Genomic DNA, 20065 nt, shown 5'->3' on the forward strand with positions numbered 1-20065 from the left:
GATTTCTTTTAATTAGTGAAACTTTGTATCCTAAATGATGTTCATGAAACAGGAACATGAGCAGAACATAGAAATGTAGAAATGAAGTATGGTAAATGACCTGGTTCCTTGGCATGTTTTTTTGCAGCCAGCCTGTCTTCTGTCTTGTTTGGCATCTGTGATTCTTGCCTGTTTCTTGTGTGTTTCATTGAGGTGCATCCAAAAAAAATGTGAATATCTGCAAGGGCTTTTTGGGTTTTATTTTCATAGATTTGTGAAAAAGAGAGAAGAGCAGTCTAATCTCTGTTGTAAAATAACTGGCAGTAAAGCTTATATTTTGTCTCCAACTGGATTCGTGTGGCAATTGGGCATAAACACAGAGAGAACTTGTTCATTAGGAACTCTGCAAGGAAGTATTTTGAAAGGCAAGGAATAGGTGCCTGTTCCAATGGTCTGGAAAAAGCAAACAACAGCTGTGATAGTGTTTTCTGTTTCCCATAGCTGTCGTGATTATGAAGTGATGATATAATTAACTTTCTCAAAAGCTGCACAAAGGGAAAGCTTTTTTAGTGATGTATCCATATTTGTAATCCCAAGAAAAGCTTTTTGTTCCTTTAGTCAGTCTATCACTTCTGACTCTCATAATTTACTGAAATCCCCTTTCTTAACTCTTGCTAGAAACACTTAGCTTCTAGATGCTTTGCCAGTCATAAAAATTATGAATTTTCATAAACGTGTATATGAAAAACTTTTTTCCTTTTTTTTTTTTCTTTCTCCCTTTTGAGTCAATTCACTTGGGATTTTGGATACAATAACTGAAAGACGAATTGGTTGCTTCACAAAGGTAATTAAGACAGTATGTGGTGCAGGGGGTGAACAGTTAGGGGTTCTTTCCTACTAATGATCCGTTAATTAGTGAAGGGAGCTCAGCAAGTGTTCAGGCCTCTCAGGAATTACCTTGGAATGGCATTTAAATCTGCTTTGGTTAAAAAGGTATAATTGAAGGGGGAGAGGCCTTTTTAGAATCTTTTTCTGTCAATATAGGCAAGCAGAATTTGCTAAACCAATGCAAATGTCTACATATAATTGATGTTATATACATAATAAATATTTTTAAATAAGCCAGTAAATAGCTGTGATACCTCGCTGAGGATTTTGGTAACAGTTTTGGTTGCAGCAGCTTTCCATGTTGTGAGCAGTAAGATAGCTACATAAAGCTGGTTGACTGCAGAGCTGGGGTGTCCAAAACTTGCTCCCAGTTCAAGGACTGCACCATGTTAGTGTGTTCATACTATTTTTAGGACCAGTCTGGAATACTTGCTTGGATGTTTTTGTGGTAGTCAGCTTGAAGCTGGCAGGTTTAATATTCCTTGAAGAGAAGACCAACCTCTGTATGATTTTCTTTTGTGCATTTCAAAATATCTGTGGCATGTGTCTTGTCCTCTGCATTATTTATTCTTCTGCTGTCCAGAGTTATCCAGGAGAAATTGACTGCATATGTGCAGGACCTTAGCAGCTGTTCAGGGTAGAAAGAAAATAGGTCTCATAGTCTGAAATTAGCCTCTCATTCTTCAAGGTACCTGCAGCTGTGGTCCCAAAGGTCAATTTTTCTCTTCAGGTTCAGGAGGTAGCATTGCTTTAATCAGTGTTCTTCCCTAGAAGATAGCCAATGGATTAATTTGTAAAAAAGGTATCTTTTTTTTTTTTTTACCTCCTCATTTGAATTGGGAGATTTTTCCAATGCCAACTTGTAAATTAGAATGCAGCTGTGTGTATTTCTATTACACAGACCCACCACTTATTTGGAAAGATCTTATCCATTATCATATACCACTCATATGTCATTTTAAGGTAGCAAATAATAAATGCTCCCTAAAAATTGCTTGCTAGAGACAAGCTAATGGATGTCCCAAGAGCTTTAATATGCTATGATTAGCAGTTTGCATGTGTAGAGTGGAAGTTTGTGGAGTGTGCATCACAATTATGCCTGGAATGAAGAAAATAACATTACCAAAGTAATGCAAGTTTTGATTATATTTTAAGTGGATTTATTCTGAAATTCAGAGTGTTAAGGGAATGCCATTGTATTTTAGAAAGCTTGTAATTTTGAAATTCAGAGGTGTTCCTCATTTTGATTTCTCAGAAAAAGGAGGAGCAACACAGCTGGACTGAATCTCGGTAGTTTCAGTGTATGGGCAAACTCTTCATACACCACGGATGGCTAAACCACAAGTTACTGTAGGTGTCTTTTGATAGCTGTAAAAACAAATCCTTATCCTCTTGCTGCAGTATTAGAAGGTAATTTGAGGAAAAGTGGCATCTCAGTCATGATGAGGGAAAAACAAAATTTGTAGCACAAGGAGAGTCATAGTGATACTGGAAGTTACTAGTGCTGAAAGCTCTAGATCTGAGCTTAGTAATTGGGGTGGTTACATGTGGATCGATGTGGTGGAGATTGCAGAGCTAAACATGACTATGTAATAGTAAAAGTGGAAGAGGGTCAAAATTTAACTTGAGCTGCTAATTGCCACAGAATCATCCATATATTTAACGCTCTGCTCTGTTGTTTAGTTCTAACCATCATAACCTTCAGCATCAAATAAGGATGAGCTGATTCATGGTGGCTGTGATTCTGTGCTTTCAAAAGAATTTTGTTATTCAGAAGTACAAACAAGCAGCTGCATTAAGGTAAATGTTACAGTTTAAAGAGTGGTATTAGAGACTGGCTTGTCCACTTGTCTTCCCTTATGTTCTTTCTCTTTAGAGTTCAAGTTAAACCAGTATGTTTTGCATCCCTTTGGATAGACTAGGTGAGGAGAATGACCCAGCTGTATTTTTCATTTAAGTATTTTGTTTGTCTATTTGTTGCTTTTACAACCTTTTTTTTCCCCTCTTAACCCAGTGCCTCAGCTGCATGGTTTAGAGCAGTGTCAGTCCATTGTGGGTATTTTTCCTATGGAGGGCCAGTTGCTGTGTGTTTATGGTAGTCCTTATATTGGCATTTGAGCAGTTGTTACAGTAATTCATACTCACTCTTAAAACAAGTTCCAGCTGAAAGGTAAAACTGAACAGGTTTGTCTTGGCCTAAAGTTCCCACCTTTCATGATAAGGCAAAGATCTGGAGAGCCTGATGTTTTGGAGAAGGGTAAAAAATGTATTCAGTATTACAACTACATTGTGTAATTAATAAAAAGCTAAGCAGCTAGAAGCAAGTAGGTGTTGGAGTTCATAATTTCACTTTAAAAAAAGTTGGATTTGTCTTATTGAAGAATAAAGACAATATGTAGTAAAGTTTGTCAAAATAGAAATTGTGTTTATTTTTATAGCAGTAGAATGTGTATAGGCAGCAAGGATAGAAAATACAGTTATCCACTAATATGTTAAATCCTTCAAATTATTAAAAGGTAGCCATTATTCATGTGACATAAGAAATATGGTTTCTTATGGAAACGCTACATCTACTTTCGGTTTCTTCCTCTAAGATTATGCTTTAAAGGAGAGATTCTGAATTCCATGGTCAATCCTCCCACAGAAAGACATAAAAATTTTTGTTTCATTTTAATGTGCCTTTTCACAACCTGTCCAGGAATGAACAAAACATAAATACATTTGTATTATTTAAGAAAAATAAAAGCTAATTTCTTGTTCTGTGATGGTCCGGTGTAAAAACTACAATAAAGGGCACAGGAAGGCCTGTAGATTATAATGAATAACAGGAGTAGTGTTTTGCTTTCCGTAATGAGGAATGGGGTTAAAAGTACACAGTCTCTAACATCTAAACTGTCTCCAACAAATTTTTTGGTAGTGGGTTTTACATTTAATAGCAGTGGCCAAAATAGAGAACAGGGCCTTTTTCCTTGACTTAGTGAAAAGGGGCAGCAAGCTACTCTGCTCTGCCAGCCTTACCAAAGTCTTGACAAGACTGAGCTGCCCTTTATTTCATATTGCTAGATCATGCTTTAAAAAGTTGTGGACCTTGAGGGTGCTGGCTTTCATACACAGCAACAGCTGCTTAATTTGTGCTAATCATTTTGGAGATTGCATTTGTATTTTATGTGTGTTACTCCTTCTTGAAAGTGTATCCTTGTGTTGTTGCCAAATAATCAGAGCAGTTGGCAAAAGGGAAAAGAAAGAGTTATCGGAACATGAGGTGTTTTTTCCTAAAAAGCTGCACAAATGTGACCTTTCTTTTTCAGGGGAATTCTGGCTGCTTGTTTACAAGAAGCAGCTTGGTAAATAAAATATCTAAAGATTCAGAGTTTTCAGTAGTTTCCTGGGGAGCTTAATTTGTAGCTTTAAATCTGTGAAACAGACTTTAAGGTAGATTCCTATCTGTGAAGATGTGGGGCACTCTGAACGTTATTCACAAATTAATACAGATGTTCAGACATCTGTTTACATCTTTTGAAGGTATATGGGCTACATTCTCTGTATGTGGATGTATAAGGCAAGGAAACCAGTGGATCATAACCCTGAATGGAGATTACTCTTTTTCTCTAAAGGCCAAGAGAAATAACTGAATGTTACAAATAATTCAACTGGAAATATATTACAGGGCTTATCTCTGTGACATTTTTTTTGACATGCCTCATGTCATTTTTTTGAGCCCTTACTTAAACATTTTTATTAAAGACCATGATCCATAGGTTTGTGCCCAAAGACTTAAGCTTTAGAATTGTGTTTGGGTGCATAATTCTGCTACTAATAGCTTTGTGGAAAAAAATGCAATACATTGGACAGCATGTTGTGATAATGATGTTTAATTCTCATCTCTGCAATGGACTTTTTGAATTAATATCTTGTGTCCTCTAATGATTGTTTACAAACTATTGAGAGGTCAGCTGATCCATTTTTCTGGAAATCCTTGGTGCTGTGCTATCAGGCCATTAAGAGATCTCTGCAGCTGTGAGCCATTCCCTGTCAAATGGGACAATCCTGCAACTCCTTTGCTTATGTGTGAAGTTCAGTTTTAGGAATCATTAGCTGCGAGTTCTTTTTCCTGATTTAGTGTGTCAAATCAATATAATTTGGATTTTCAAGGATAGCATTATAAATTGTGAATTCTTCTGTTTCCAGTATTTTCATTTGAAAATAAGTTTTTTTGTATTAATAAGATATGCACGTACACCAAATATTCCTTCCACACACTTAAAATGGGAATATACAACAAGATATGTGGAGGATAAAAAATTTCATTATTTCTTTTTAATCTGGTAGTCTCTACTTACCTCTGTGTAGTTACAGCAATGTTTGGCTAAAACACCATGAAAGTGAACTGTTTATTAAGGTTGAAGAAGTAAGTTTACTTTTCTAATTATATATTACCCATATTTCTGTTTAGTTAGATTTTTTTCTCTGTTCTTCTGAGCATTCGTAACTGCAATCATTAAATCTTTTTTAAGTAGCTTATTTTGAGCATTTTTAATTTTCTGGACTAAATTTAAGGTATGGCTTTTAAGTGAAAACTTACAAGAAAATTACTTTTTGTTACCCATTTAAAAATTGCTCTGAAAACTTGAATATAATTGAGAAGGGATTGTTAGTTAATGTTTTGAATTAATAGATCTTTGTCTCAAAGTCTTATAATGAAAGCTGCTTGCATTACCAATTAAAACCCTGCATATTCATCAGGGATGGCAGCAGTCAGTCTAAGTTATGAAAATGTTTGGGCACAGTCTGGAATCAAGTGGTGACAACTGAAAGTTGAACTGCTCTCACTGAGAGGGTGAATAATGTTCTTTTTTTATTTCCCCTCAGCATTCTCTATTTACTGTTACCTCTCTCTGCTCTGAACTTTGTGGTTCATTACGGGGCTTCTGGGAATGCTGCCAGCAAGATGTTCCTGATTGATGGTTCTGAAGCCAAAATTCAGGGGCTCTTACAATGTCTTGCCAGCTTTGGCATTGCTGTCTTCTGGGATTGCTTTCAATTTGTATCATCCTACAGCAGGCTGTAAACCCGTCTGCTTCCTGCTGTCCAGGAGTTTAATGCAGACCTCACAGCAGCAGCAGATCAGCAGCATGCATAAAAAAAGAGGTACTCAGGGACTAAGAGTCAGCAGCAGGGTCCTGGGGGGCTTGGACTTCAGGTAGTAACTTCAACATGTCAATCTGGATTAGGTGTGGGCTAGACTTGGTTGCCAAATGTAAAATGATTTTGTGTTAGAGGAGAAAGATGGTTTAGTTGTGTGCCTTTAGGAGTTCCCAGCAGGAGGAAAAGGTAAATGTAAAGTTTAGCAAGTGAAAATGAAGGCTGCTCTTGTTGATTGCCTTGCAGGTGTAATACTAATTAGAAATCATAATGCTTCATGAATACATTTTCTGTATTCTACAGATAGTTTGCTTTGGAAATGAGGACCTCTGTTTCATTATGTGCATTAAAAAATAAAGGCACAAAGAACCAGAATGCAACAGACCTGGGTTCTTGTTTCCTTTTCTTGCAATTTTAAGGTTATGCACATTTAAACTGTTAAAATCTTCTGCAAGAAAGTGGCATGTTAAGTATAATAAACTTGAAAAGGAAATACTTTTAAACCAATAGGTCTTTCTCTCCAGTTAGCAATTAAAGAACTAACAACACTAACTGGTACTGGTAAAATGTTTATAAAAAGTTGACCTAAAACTCATGAATAGATGAGCAGGCTTGTTCATTGGATGTGTGGAATGACAATTGAATAGCAATACTGTCAGCAGAAGGTGAGTCAAAACTGTAAGTGCTTATAATTCCTCTTTGGAAAAGTGATGTAAAACCTAGCAGAGATTCAGTGTTGGGTATGAGTTGAATAGGTTCTGTCCAGGCATTTTGTTTTGTGTAAGGATACTTGTGTGGCAATGCATGGTGTGTTTGGGAGGATGATAGTGGCTTTTGAACAATTCTTTGATGTCTTTCATTGGAAACAATCAGAATAAATCTCAGCTCATTTGTTGTTACTCCTCAGAAGTGACTGCTACTGGCTCCCTAAGCTATTGGATAACTTCAAATGAGGACCAAAACTTGATCAGAAATGCTAAGATTTCTGTACTAATTAAACTTTCCAGTAAAGCATGACCTCTGTTATCTTCAGAAACTCCCAAGAACCTGAGCCATGATGTTCCTGCTTTATTTGTCAGGACCAGAAGAGTGAAAATGTATGTCATTTCCTCTTCTTCCCTCCCCACCTATGAGCTAAATTTAATCTTTGTGAACGCATTGTTCAGTTCCTGATTTTTTCCCCCCAGCAATGTATTCTATAAGTGCATAAAGCTTTCTGCATTCGCTTGTGTCAGTCAACATTTGTTTTGTTATTTTTCTGTAGTGTTAAATTATTGTGGGTAGATTATAAATATCTGAATCTAACTTGAGCAGCTTCATTCAAGTATTTCTCATATTCTACTCTATTTTTAAAAATCTTTTTATTTCATTGGTACTTAGTTTTACCTTCAGATTTTCAGTTTGAAGATTTAAAAAATAGAAATGTAAAAAATACTTAATTTAGTCCAATGTAAATGCAAAAACCTGAGTTGTTTTCAGGTGTGCTTAAGTAGCCAGTTTTCCTGTTTAATTATTTTTTCAAGATGCTTTCATCAATGAGTTTGTAGATATCTTGTGATGCCAGTTTGAAATTTTTTTTTTTTTTACTTCAGTATAGATATGAGCTATCATCCACATGTCCTCCTATGAGCCAGTGGAATGTAAAGTTTGCATTTAAAAGTGAAATCTGAATACTTTTCTTAGCCAGTATGTTTTTCAGAACTTATGTTCAATATCTGTTCTAAAGTGTATAGCTGATATTCAGAAATTACTTCCTCAAAAATATCTTGTTTTCTCTTCATGGGTATCAACCACAAGTCTCAATAAAGGTCAGAACATATTCTCAAAACAGTGTGCCTTCTTAGAAATTTAAATACAAATTTGTATTCCTTCATGATAAGTATTAATACTAATATCATAAAGCCTCTTGCATCCCATGGGACAGCAAGATTACTGGGTCAAAAGGAGATGTTTTCTTCCTTACAGGCATTATACCTTAATGGAAACTTCAGCTGGAGTGAGTCTTGCATATTTATTGACATTTCTTCAAGAAATGATTTTTTTTTCCCTGAGTCTGTCTACTTATTATTAAAAGTTTGGCACCCACAATTATTTAGTCAGTATAAAATGTTTGAGAACATGATTATGAATATATTTGACAAAACGGAAATTTTCACACTTCTAGTGAAAAAAGTATTTCAATTATCTCAGGTTTTGTGCAACTTTTGGGGAAAGGTGTTTTTAGTGACAGTATTTTTCCACTTCTGTAATGTAAAGGGACAATGGGATATATGGTTAATTTGTTTTTCACCTTCAGTACATGAAGATGCTTAGAATATTTGTTTTGGCATTAATGTCTTAGTACACGCAGCTTGCACATTTCCACAGTAAGAGTTAAGAAAGCAACCACAAAATTTATTTGTGCTATAAAGAAGTATTAGTTTTAATTTCTTTTTTCTGCATATAGCACAATCTAGAAGAGGCTCTCATTGGTTAGTAAGTCCTGTGCTTTCATGGTGCAGTTGAATATTTGCATTGCAAGTTAAATGTATTTTAAGTGTATTGTGGCAATCTACAAACATGACTACAGTTCCTGATCCATTGAAGTATATCTGCTTAAGTAACAGAGCCTATTTCTCAACTGCAAATAATACATTTATCTATGTTATGTTTAATTTATGTGTAATTTATCCTATTAGATAAGATTTGTCTTGCTGCTGGAAAGTTATATTAGTAAAAGCCAAGAGGGTTTAACAAATTGTTATCTTACCCATTTGGTTTGTTTAGACAACATGAACTACTACTGCTGAGCTCCTGTGAAAACTGTTACACCAAGACCTACTGTGGGAGCTCTTTTCAAGTGTGAATGGTGATGCAGAGCTTGTGTGCAGCAGCTGAAAAGTTCCTGCTTTCTAGAGGCTTGTGTGGATTTTTCTCTGAAAACAAACCTTGTTCAAGGTTATAAATAAGTAACTCTGTGGTCTTCAGGGTGATCAGAGGCTCTTGAGGCCTTGCATGGCAGCTGAAGCCTTTAGAACACTGAATCTGCAAAGTCACTTGCAGGAGGATCAGATGATGGCCAAGACAATTGTTGTTGAAATATCCTATCCATTATTGTCTAGAGCAATGTTCCAACTATTATTGTTAATTGTAGCTACTGCTTCAATTGTACACGTTAGGTCAAACCTAACATTTGCAACGAAGCAGCACGTGTGTGTACAAACAAAACCTGTGCCAGCACATGCTGACCTGACCCATTACTCACTACAAACATAACTTCTACTACCAGAACCTCCCCCCAGCAACACCATGGAAGCTGTCATCCCATGCATCACCTAAGGGCTGATGGGGAGGTGTCTGCACTAATGGTTGCCATCAGCTGTTACTTCTCTGGGGATAATTTGGATCCAGTGTGGATCCAGGTCCATACAGGTAGCTTCTCACTCCAAAGGCAGAGTTCTACTTTCTTGCTACTCAGTAGTCAGCAGTGACAGCATCTGCAGAGGAACTCCCTGAACACTAGCCTGCTGTAACTTGTGCATTGCATAGCTTGCTTAATCAGGTAATTTTTTTTGCCGATTGTGTTGTTACACTGCCTGTTTAATCTCTGGACTGCACAGCTCAGCCATTAGGTTTGTTTCTCTACAGTTGTCTTAGAGCCGCAGTTCAAACATTTGTCTTTGTTTGAACAAAGTTGAAGTGCCACAGGAAGACTGTTCAAACTCCACCATAAATCTTAGATTTGCATTTAAGAATGGTGTCTTGTTCAACTACCAAGAGAGAAGCACTTGTACATATTTTATATTCCAACAGCTGATGTGTTTTCAGCCTGTAGTGTCAGAGTTACATGCTACCCAAGGGACTCCATATGGGAAATGCGAAAGGATCAGTATCTTTGCTGGGAAGTGATTAGTGATCCACATTACTAATCTTTCTGATTAGTGATCCACAAATCAGAAAGAATTGAAAATGATTGCTGCAAATGTCAGCTGTATGCAATTTACAGTGCTTGTTTCAGAGCCATTGACAGTGTCTCACTGTTGAAGTTTCCCACCATTTTTGAAGCTGATCTTAAAGAAAGCAGGGATCTAGTTTGGTGGGTTTTTTTCAATCAAATATTTCATATACACTTGTAATAAATGTTAGGAAATTTTGTGTGTGACATTATATGAGTCTTTCGATAAATTGTAAACAATGTCCAAGGCAGATATATCCTGGAGGCTTGTTCTTTGTAGTCATGGTCCTACTATGGGTTCAGGATAGATCTCAGGCTCTTCCATAAATGCTGAGTACATTGTATCACTGGTTCCTGCTGTATAGCTGCTCTATATGGCTTTATTTATATGGTCTTTATGCTTTTAGCTGTGTTTTTTCTTGATGCCTCTTGAGCCATAGGCAGATTTTCTTTGCACCTCAAGGAGTAAATAAGTCTCTAGAAACATCAGTAGCATGTATATTGTGTCCTGCCAGATCTCAGTGCAGACTGTCTCTGTGAATCTCTGGTCTCTCCCCAACTCCTTGACCTTTGCATTCCTGTCAGTTCTCTTCCAAAAACCTTCCTTTTCCTTTCCTGTTACCTCTGTCAGCTGAGGAACCATACATTAATTAAAAATGTGAAGGCATCACAGCAGAGCATCTGGTCCAAGCCCTGACTGTGCTCAGAGAAGTAATGACTTTCTGACTGTCTTGCTCAGGATGGAAACATTCATGTCCCATAAAAGAATCTGTATTACCCTACTCAAAAATTTTTATTTGCACACTTATCTCTCTCAAAGCAAAAATAAATTGTAATTCACTGATGCCTCTCTCACCTGGGATAGAACTCTACCTCTTTCTTCCACTGCATTTTAGAAAAAAATATATGGGCCAGTTGCACTGAAAATGAGTGTCCTTCCATAAAACTGTGTATCACTATGAGAGTTGCATTAACAGTGATATAAATGTTGCTTTGGAATTGAATGATTTGGCTGATGTGTTGTCTTGGTTTTTATAGTCTGATGAGCCTATTGCATGCTGGGACTGAAGCAGTGTCAAGTGGAAATACAGAAAGAGATAAAAGACAATAGTGAGTTGAGTTAGATATATTTAAATTATTTCCTAAAACAGCAATAAAAATGCAGGCAATTGAGGCTTTACTTAATGAGAAACTTTTTAGCCAGACAAGTCCTGTAAGTGACAGAAGGTATTACTTGTCTCTGGGTAAAACCTCCATGCCCACATGCTTCTGGCCTGTGTGAGGTTGCTGAAATGGGGTTTCATTTTTTTCTCCTGAGTGAAGTTATGACTATAAGTGACTCTTAAAGGTGCAAAATTTACCTGTAACATTTCTGGCTACATCCTAGAGAATTGTATTAAAAGGACTAATTTTGCTTTAAATGTGAAAGCGTGTTATATCTGTAGTTTGTATATTTGTGGTACTGCTGTCATCTAAAATGCATTGACTGAATTACAGTTCTTTTACTGTTCTTCTCCAGCTTTTTAGCTGCAACACTTAAAAATCACACACTTTACTGCTGAAACATACCTTACCTGGTTTGCTTTCTCTTTTTAGGTATCTTGGCTTTTTAATCCAGCAAGAAGTGAAATAACAAGTCTAGATAGTGGAAATATAGATGACATTTTAAGTGAGTACTTAGAATAATTTTTTTCTCTGTATGTCTGCAGTTACTTATCTGTGTGAATATTGTAGTGATATTAAATGAATATTCATACCCTAGCTTTGAATATATGAATTGCAATCAGCTTAGAAATATTAAATGCCTGTGGTTGAAATTAGCTGTCTGAACTAATGTATTGCAATGAGAATTTGAAGTATCTTAAAAAAAATAACTGTTACCTTGTTTGCAGAAGGGAATGCTTGATTACATAACCAAAACCAGTCTAGAGGGCATTTTAAAAGTTCCCCCCTAAAAACAGCAGCAAGTGAAACCCATGGTAATGGACCTTAAGTATCTTGCTTGTTCAGCTCTTTCTTTCCTCAGGTTAAGCACTGTCCTGATTCTAGGGGCTTATAGAATGGAAATCTTTAAATTAAACAGATATTGTTTCTTGTCTGAAACCTTTCTCCCTGAGAACTACACAATTTGTCTGTATCTGGTTGTCTTTGCAGGGAAAAGTTGTTACATTGTTTCAAATATATTCAAGGGAAAAAACCCTTTTATTAAGGTTTCTGGACTAGAATCTGCCTTATGGGATTGCTTTGTGATATGAGAGCTGTTTGTAAATACCTTTTCTACAGTGGACAATATAAAATTATTTTATACAATGTAATCACAAAAGGGAATATATGCTAAGTGTAAATGCTTTTAAAATTCATCCCATTACTTTCAAGAAATACTTCATGTGTTGGAGGTAACCTTGTTATTTACCTATTCACCACTTGCATCCCTTGCTGATAATGAAAATCTTAATGCCATAATTGTAACCAAACTGTGGTGCTCTCCAGCCTACTCAAGAGTTGTCTTTATCAGCATGTTGTCTTTTCCAGGCTTTCAACATCATTATCTTCACATGTAACTGCTCTGTAACTTTGTCAATTTTCTGCTTGTCAGCATTTCTGCTTTATAAAGCTGTGGCTGATACTCTGTACTTTGATTATGTACTTAATTTTTTTTCAGTGTCTAGGCCAGTAGCACTGCTAAAAATCAATTTAAAGCATGGTTGGTTATTATATTCTGTAAAGATCTTACTTTATTTTTGAGCAGGAGATTTATCCTTTTTTGATTTTTTTTTAAATATGTGGAAAAGGAATGCATAAGAATGTTATTTCATTACCTTATTATATGTATCCCTATAGTACTGCATTTTTTTAGTGTTCCTTAGCATTTTTCTATTTTTGACTGAAAATTTCTACCTTTTGCCATAGCATCCAGGTTAAATTAGACAAGTAAGGATAAACCAGAGCAAGTTGCACAAACAGGCTGCCTGTTCATCAGTCTTCTGCTCCAAATAGTTGTGGGATTTCAGCTTTTAACTGGTTTTTAACTGTTATGAATAATAGAGCTAGTGCTTAAGAGCTACTAAAGTTCAGTTTCTGGATGTGAGTGCTTTAATTTTAAATCCAGAAATAATTTTTACTGCATGTGTCACTTAATTACTTCCTGTGTGTCTTAATGCCTTAAGTATTTACATTTTTTTTTGGTCTTGTATATCAATAAAGTCAATAGAGCACTTGACTGAAGGCCTCTTTCATCTCTTTCCCATTTATTACAGAAATCAATTAAAGGATCCCACCCATTTACTGAATGAAGGAACACACATCTTTCCCATTTATTACAGATTATATTTCAGCTAAGATTTACCCCATCAGTTTTCTAGCAATCAGACTAAGCTCTATGCTGAATTATCTAGAAATACTTGCTTTTGTAGTTTTTTTGTGCATACTTTTATAATCTCAGATGAAAGAACTGAGAAGTTTGCCTCACAATGTGACATTGGGCTTTTTCTTTTTCTTTCTTCTCAGACAATGCAGATGTTGCTTTAGTTAATTTTTATGCTGATTGGTAAGTTATTCAAGTTGGTTGTTTTTTTTTTATGTTTTAACTTCTGTCTTTTGAAAACTGTCATGTTTGGCTATAGTTTTCTAATTGAAAATACAGTAGTCTGTTGCTTTCAAACTAGTTCTTTCCTGGGTTTATGTCTTGATTGCTTCTCCTTCTGTCTGTGTCTGCTTCACATTATAATAGGCTGTAGTTTTAAACATTACAACCTTAATTATGATCATTACTTTTAGGCATACAGCAATAACCCCTCAACATAGCACACTGCCAGTCTGTGATGAAACCTGACTTTTGAGTGAGAACAGATCAGTTTTGGTCATGAAAGTTCTCTGTTTTAAGGGTGGAGAAGAATGAGGGACAAGAAGCCATTGTAGCTTTGTATACAAGCCATTTGTAGCCTATGTATACATGGTAACATATACATGCTACATAAATGTGTAGCATACAGCTGGGCTTCCCAGAGTCAGGTTTTTTCAGAAGATGGACTTCAGCTGTCTTGGCATTTTGAGAGCAAGACTTGCTCTTCACTTACATGTTTGCTGTTGCAGACATAACTGCATCCCCAGGCTGTCACTGTTAAGTTTAAGGTGGGTTTCAGTGCAGGCTGGTTTTTATTGCAAGTCTATTTCTTGAAGTCTCATTCTCACAATTTCTACAGTGCCATTATGCATCTCCACTTTAAAAATCTGTCATATGTTTGGAAAACCAGAATATAAAATAATCTTATTGACATATTAGTAATGGGCTTGTGCACTACTGTTACCCTAAACTTCCTAAAGCCACTGAAGCATCTTTACAATCCTACTGCCTTTTCTGTGGGCAAAAAGAGAGAATTTGCTTCAAAAACTGACATTGCTGGGAGAAGGAACCCTTAGGGTTCTCTTTGTTCTGACTGCTGTAAAAGCAGTCTGCTCAAATTCTGCCAAAACTGAGCAATAATATAACACAAAATACTTGCAACTTGTACTGTTGGCCCATAGAAAATTACATGTGATATTTCTTGAAGGTGTTGGTGAATATTTCAGTCTCAGCAATCTAAGGAACTTATTTTTCTACATTTTTAAAATCACTTTCCATGGGTAATTCAGGTAGAAAGAAAATGAACAACATACTTTCTGAATAGAATATATTTCCTAAAGGCTTATAATTGATTAATGGTGCTTCCTAGGGAGATAAAGCACAGGAGCATATCTTGAACTGTGTATTCTTTCCTAGTTACATTTTTTTCCACACCTGATTTATTCAATTTACTTTTGAACTGATTTTTATCCAGTCAGTTGGATTATTACAGGTAAATGTGATTTTTCCAATGGCTTTTCTTTCTTTTCTTTTTTTTTCTTTTTCCTTCAAAGATTGAAATGTTCCAGTAGTCATCAATGGAAGTATTTCAAAGTGATATTTTGGAGTCAGGATTTTGTGTTCTATTTACAGGTGCCGCTTCAGCCAAATGCTGCATCCTATTTTTGAGGAAGCTTCTAATGTAATCAAAGAAGAATATCCAGATAAGAATCAAGTGGTGTTTGCTAGAGTAGACTGTGATCAGCATTGTAAGTAAATCCTGATTTAGTTTTTTCTGTGCTGTTTTGGTACCAAGTTAGTAATTGTATTGAAAAATACGCTAAATAGCCGTGCAAAGTGTAGCTGTAGTTGCCCCATCAATTAGTCAAGGGTTGCTTTCATTACATCAGCAAACCTCTTCTTCCAAATTTGTCAGGGCAATTTCCAATGTTTCTTTTTCATTGAATCCATCAACATCCTTTTTTTTTTATCAGTTCAGCCTATCTCATTTAATGAGGCAAAAAAGGCTGTGATTATAAATTAAATTGGCTCATTCAGGTGTCAGAGAAGCACTAGTGCAACAAATGAGGCAAGTCTTCACAATCAAGAAGAGGAAGGGGTAACCTACCACTGTTATCATGAAGAATATGTTCTGATCAGATCTTCCTTCCACCTTGAAGTCAAGGTGGGGCTGTAAGTTTCCTTTCACACAGCCAGGCAGGGATCAGAGCTTTGCTCTGCTGTTACACATGCCAGCAAACAGTTGCCTATTTGGGTTTTCCCCATGCCCAGACATATGTGAAAATGATATGCAAAATCTTATTTGATGCTGGTACTAATCCCTGAAGTTCTTTTTAAATCCCTTAATAAGTAAAATGTGAGGAACATCTGCTGCACATTGAAAGGCAAATGGATGGTATTAGGATTTTTATTACACTATTGGATCAGCTGTGTTGTTTCATGCTTCTTGGAGAACAGCATTTCTAGGAATAATTTCTTTACAGTGGCTTGTGATTCCCAAAGAGTATTAACAGTAGAAATTCAGTTTAATCAATACTGATTATACTATTTGGGCTTTACAAAACTGTTTATTTGTAAGAGCAAGCATCACTGGAAATTGACTCATCTTATCAAGATAACAACAACAGAACTTCATAGAAAGCTCTCACTAAGGACCATAGTAAAATCAGCCTGTGTTACTGTGTTTTATTGTTAAGATTTAAATTAACTGCTGAAATCCTTAGTTTCATTCTGCTTCAGTAGCTTGAATAACTCAGAGAATCTGGGCTGCTGGATGCCTGATGTTTAGCTATGAAATGCTCTTGTCTTAGCAGTTATAGTTAAGAAAACATTTTTTTGCTCCCCACCAAGTGTTTGAAACACTTTAAAAGTTTGTTGCTTAATCTTCTCATGTGTTCTTTGAATTAAGGTAATTGGCGCTTGTTACAGAGAGTTAAGAGGAGGAGATGCTACAGAAGGGATTGTCATCCTTCTCCTGGGAGTACTTGTAGTGAGCTAAGTAGTAGGAGGGAGCCAGGGGTTGCAGTTTTTTATTTTTATTTCTGGAATACCATTAGTTCTCTGTATTTACTATTTCTGTCCTTAATTTAAGTAGAGGAGCATGACTGCTATTGCAGAAGATGTAAAATGTGAGAATTAAAAATAAAATCCTTTAATGACAGGCAATTGCCTTTTTGAATTGAAATAACAAAGTTGTCTGTGTCATTCCTAGTTTCTAGTATTTATTTGCTGGGTTTTAAACAACAGTGCATTTCATGGCACACAGTTACTGGGCATGTACTAAAGTTTTAGGTATTTTAACATGTGTGCAATACCAGCTTTTTAGTAAGAAAGCAGATATTGCTATATTATCAAGGTTGGGTCTGCTGCAGTATTTTGCTGAATGCTAGTGTCAAGATGGTTGGTGGTTTGGGTTTTTTTTCTCAAGCTTTGTATTTTTGTATATGTTTACATATTTTAGCAACACTAGAGGTTTTATGTCAATATTTTGGTGGTTTGTTATTCCTGTAGATTTCATACCTCTAGTAATTTGCTATTAGAATGGTGTTCTAGAGATGGTGAATTATTTGCATTACAAATGATCTGGTTCTTTTTGAGGCCAAGACTCTGTAGGGAATCCAAATAGCTGATTTCTGGCCACTCAAAAACAGCTTTCAGAATGGTCATTCAGGCATAGATACTTTCTATTTAATGCACTATTATTGAAGCACACTGCAGGGCCCAACAGCTCACACCAGCTTCTGAGGGTAAAGCAAATTAAAGAGAATTATTGATGTATTGCCAAATGTTTGATGCCTAATTACAAAACCATCACTCTGTCTGCTCTTGTAGCCAATATAAAGATGTTTTTATGGAAAGTGATAGTATCTTATGTGATAAATATTAACACTATATTAAGCCTCTATATGTCTTATATTTTACACTAGTTTATAATATTATAGGAGATAATTATACCTGAAATGTATAGGCAAAGTCACCAGGCTGTGTTAAAGCTGGTGTGTTTACTACAGGTAAATCTGAAGGAGATATTTGAAGCAGGTCTCTTTGCTTTTCCAAGACCACATCCTTTTATAACTTAAAAATATCTGAGTTCTGCTACATTATGTCTTGTTAAAATCTTTGATGGTTTTGGTATTTTTCACCTATCTTAAATATTAGATGCCTCTCATCTAAGTACAATATCTAGTAAAAGTGATCTTCCATATAAAATTCCAGAAGATTTTACTGCATAGAAATTATTAGGAAGGGTTTATTTCATGGTTTTGGAGTTTTTTGTTTCTTTGGATTTTTTTGGGGTGTTTTTTTCCTTGCTTGTTTTTCAGGGGTTTTTTAATCATTTGTGCTAAGCAGCAGTGTTGGAAACTCACTTGGTACAATAGATTGCCTATGCTTCTCTGTGAGTGAATATTGCAATATGGAACTCACATTTCTCTTGGGGAGAGTTTATATTTTGGACAGTTTCTCTAAATTCAACATTACGAGCTGTGGTACAGAATTATTGTAATTGAAGTATATATATTGGGGGTTTGATTCTACTGCACCATGATTTCCTTTGGTTTCTCAGTTAAATAAAAAACAGTAGCTATTTTGAATAGATCTTTGTGCCTCCAAACATAAATGAATTTCTCACTGAGGGTATGTAAGGAGATACTTTGCTGAACAGACTGTTTAGGGAACTGTTATTCTTCCATTCAAAATGTGTCTGGGAATGGTATTTTCCATCAGTTTTGTGAGCTGCTGCTCTCTCTGTGTCTGTTTGTTTCTGCAATGTGTGCTCATGTTGCTAATGTTAGTCTGCAGAGATGAGATTGTGTTGCTACTGTGCCTTTGGTAAGCAAAATAACACAGTGATAACAAATTTGGAAGTTCATAAAGGAACTCAAAATGAGACTCTAAACAAGCATGAAGATTTCATTGCATTCTTGTTGCTTTGCTTGGGAAAAAAAAATCAGTCTTGAGAGAGTTATCATTGGATAAAACAAAAAATGTAAGTGAATTGGAGAGGTTGTTGATGGCACTGCTCAGGAGAGACATTTTATTATCTTCTCTGTCACAGGAGGTTATGGGATGCCTACTGATGAGGCCCTGCTTAGAGCAAGCATGTCTGTTGTGCATGCTCCTTTGCAGCAGAAGGTGGTTTAAAATTGCTGTTACCTGAGTTTGTTACAGAATATTGGTTGCTTTCCCTCTACCTGTTTCGGTCCGTCATACAGATCACCAGTATCACAATCATTGGAGTAGGATGCCTAGTTTAGATGGTTTCCCAAGTTCCTCACTAATTCTGCTTCTTCTGAGTATTCCTCCAGGGCTTATGATTTCTTGCAAGTGTCACAAGAGTAGTAGTTTAACCGGGGAGAATTTATGGTGTATTATGAAAGTAAAAAGTACCTATCAAAGTCAGATTTACTTTGTCATCTGTAGTGCGCCCTGGTGAGTAGCCTGAGGGATTTCAAAAGATGTTGACTGATCTCAAGTGAGCAAGCAGAATACTCATGTGGTCATTCCAGCTTCAAATATACAGCTGAAAGAATTTGTTATTTTTAAGATGGAAGATATTGCAGAAGGGTAAGGAAGACTCAAGATGATTTGACACACAAAGATTAGTGTTAGAGCCAGAAAATTCAAGCTCTCTCTATATGTAGCTGTGCAACTCCTACAACCATCATGTAACACCAAAGTTAGGAAATGCAATATCTTGGATTTGTGCTAGCTCTTCCTCAGACAACATGAAGATACCACCCCCCTCTAGAAAAAGGGGCACTGAGTATTTTCAGAAATTATTTTTACAGGGTTTGAGTTTTGAAACTTTGATTTTGTTTCAGATAACTTTTCAGGCTGTTATAGTCCTCTGTTCAGCATGTGAATTCTTCAGGTGGTGCCTTATATGATGAGGTAGGCATTTAGGATAATTATCAGTATTGTTGAAATCCTACTGGACATATTTTTTGAGAACCAGTCCTCTAGACTAAAAATCTAAATATTTGTTTAGTCATAGTGTGAATTATGAAATTCACACTATGAATTACACACTGAAAAATAAGAACAGTGTACTGAGTTAATAGTAACCTATGTAAATATTGCTGGTCCTTCACTGGGAAGGACCTTCTTAGCCACATTGTGGGTGAGAGCCTATTTCAATATAGTGAGTCTTGGTTCAGTTTTCAACACATTATTCATTGTACATTTAATTACAAATTGGTGGCAATGGAATTGAGATTCTTGGTGGCAGTGAACTTTGGATAGTGTATTGTGGTGTTAACCTAGCATGGTGGAGTCTGAAGCATTCTGGGAAACGAGTCATCGGCTGTATGCTTGCTTGAAGCTGTAACTTGGGTAATATGTGTGCACACTGTGAGAAAAGCCTGATGTACCCCAAAAAATGGACTTTAGCATTCCTTTGAAGAGAGGAGCACATGATGCTCTGACAATGGAGAAATGGCTGGTAGTACAAGAGATTTGATAAAGATATGTATCACAAATGATAGCTTACAAAGCCTGCTTTCTTAGAGGATCTTGCTCAGAAGGTGATGTGGGAGACTGTCTTAGAAAACATGAGTGTAAATGTCAGGTTTCACATAAAAGTTTGCTTCAAAACAAGAGCTTCTGTGTCTTCCCTGTTTTAAGACAGAGCTTTGCTCAGGAGAAGTATCAATCAATGCAGTGCCTCTCTGAAGAGAACTGGGCTACTAAGATATTCTTAAGATATTCCTGTTGGAGTTGGCAGGACGAATAGTGGAAAAAAGTCCTGGCAGTTTGGAAATGGTTGGATGTCAACAGGT

At 36.1% G+C, this 20065-nt stretch overlaps 1 protein-coding gene across 5 annotated transcripts in view; it reads left to right on the forward strand.

Annotated features, from left to right (window-relative positions):
- ERP44 (endoplasmic reticulum protein 44) overlaps positions 1 to 20065 on the forward strand; it is a 48164-nt gene that overhangs the window by 7697 nt on the left and 20402 nt on the right. For 4 of the 5 annotated variants that reach the window (XM_015617021.3, XM_033512184.1, XM_033512185.1 and 1 more), the window contains 3 exons: positions 11540 to 11612; positions 13451 to 13490; positions 14919 to 15034. In XM_015617021.3, the coding sequence (XP_015472507.1) occupies positions 11540 to 11612; positions 13451 to 13490; positions 14919 to 15034 (229 nt within the window). Of the gene's footprint in view, positions 1 to 764; positions 824 to 11539; positions 11613 to 13450; positions 13491 to 14918; positions 15035 to 20065 lie in introns of all 5 variants that reach the window. The other variant, XM_033512183.1, reaches the window with a different exon arrangement.

Source organism: Parus major, chromosome 2, assembly GCF_001522545.3.
Source record: "Parus major isolate Abel chromosome 2, Parus_major1.1, whole genome shotgun sequence".
NCBI classification, from domain to species: Eukaryota; Metazoa; Chordata; class Aves; order Passeriformes; family Paridae; genus Parus; species Parus major.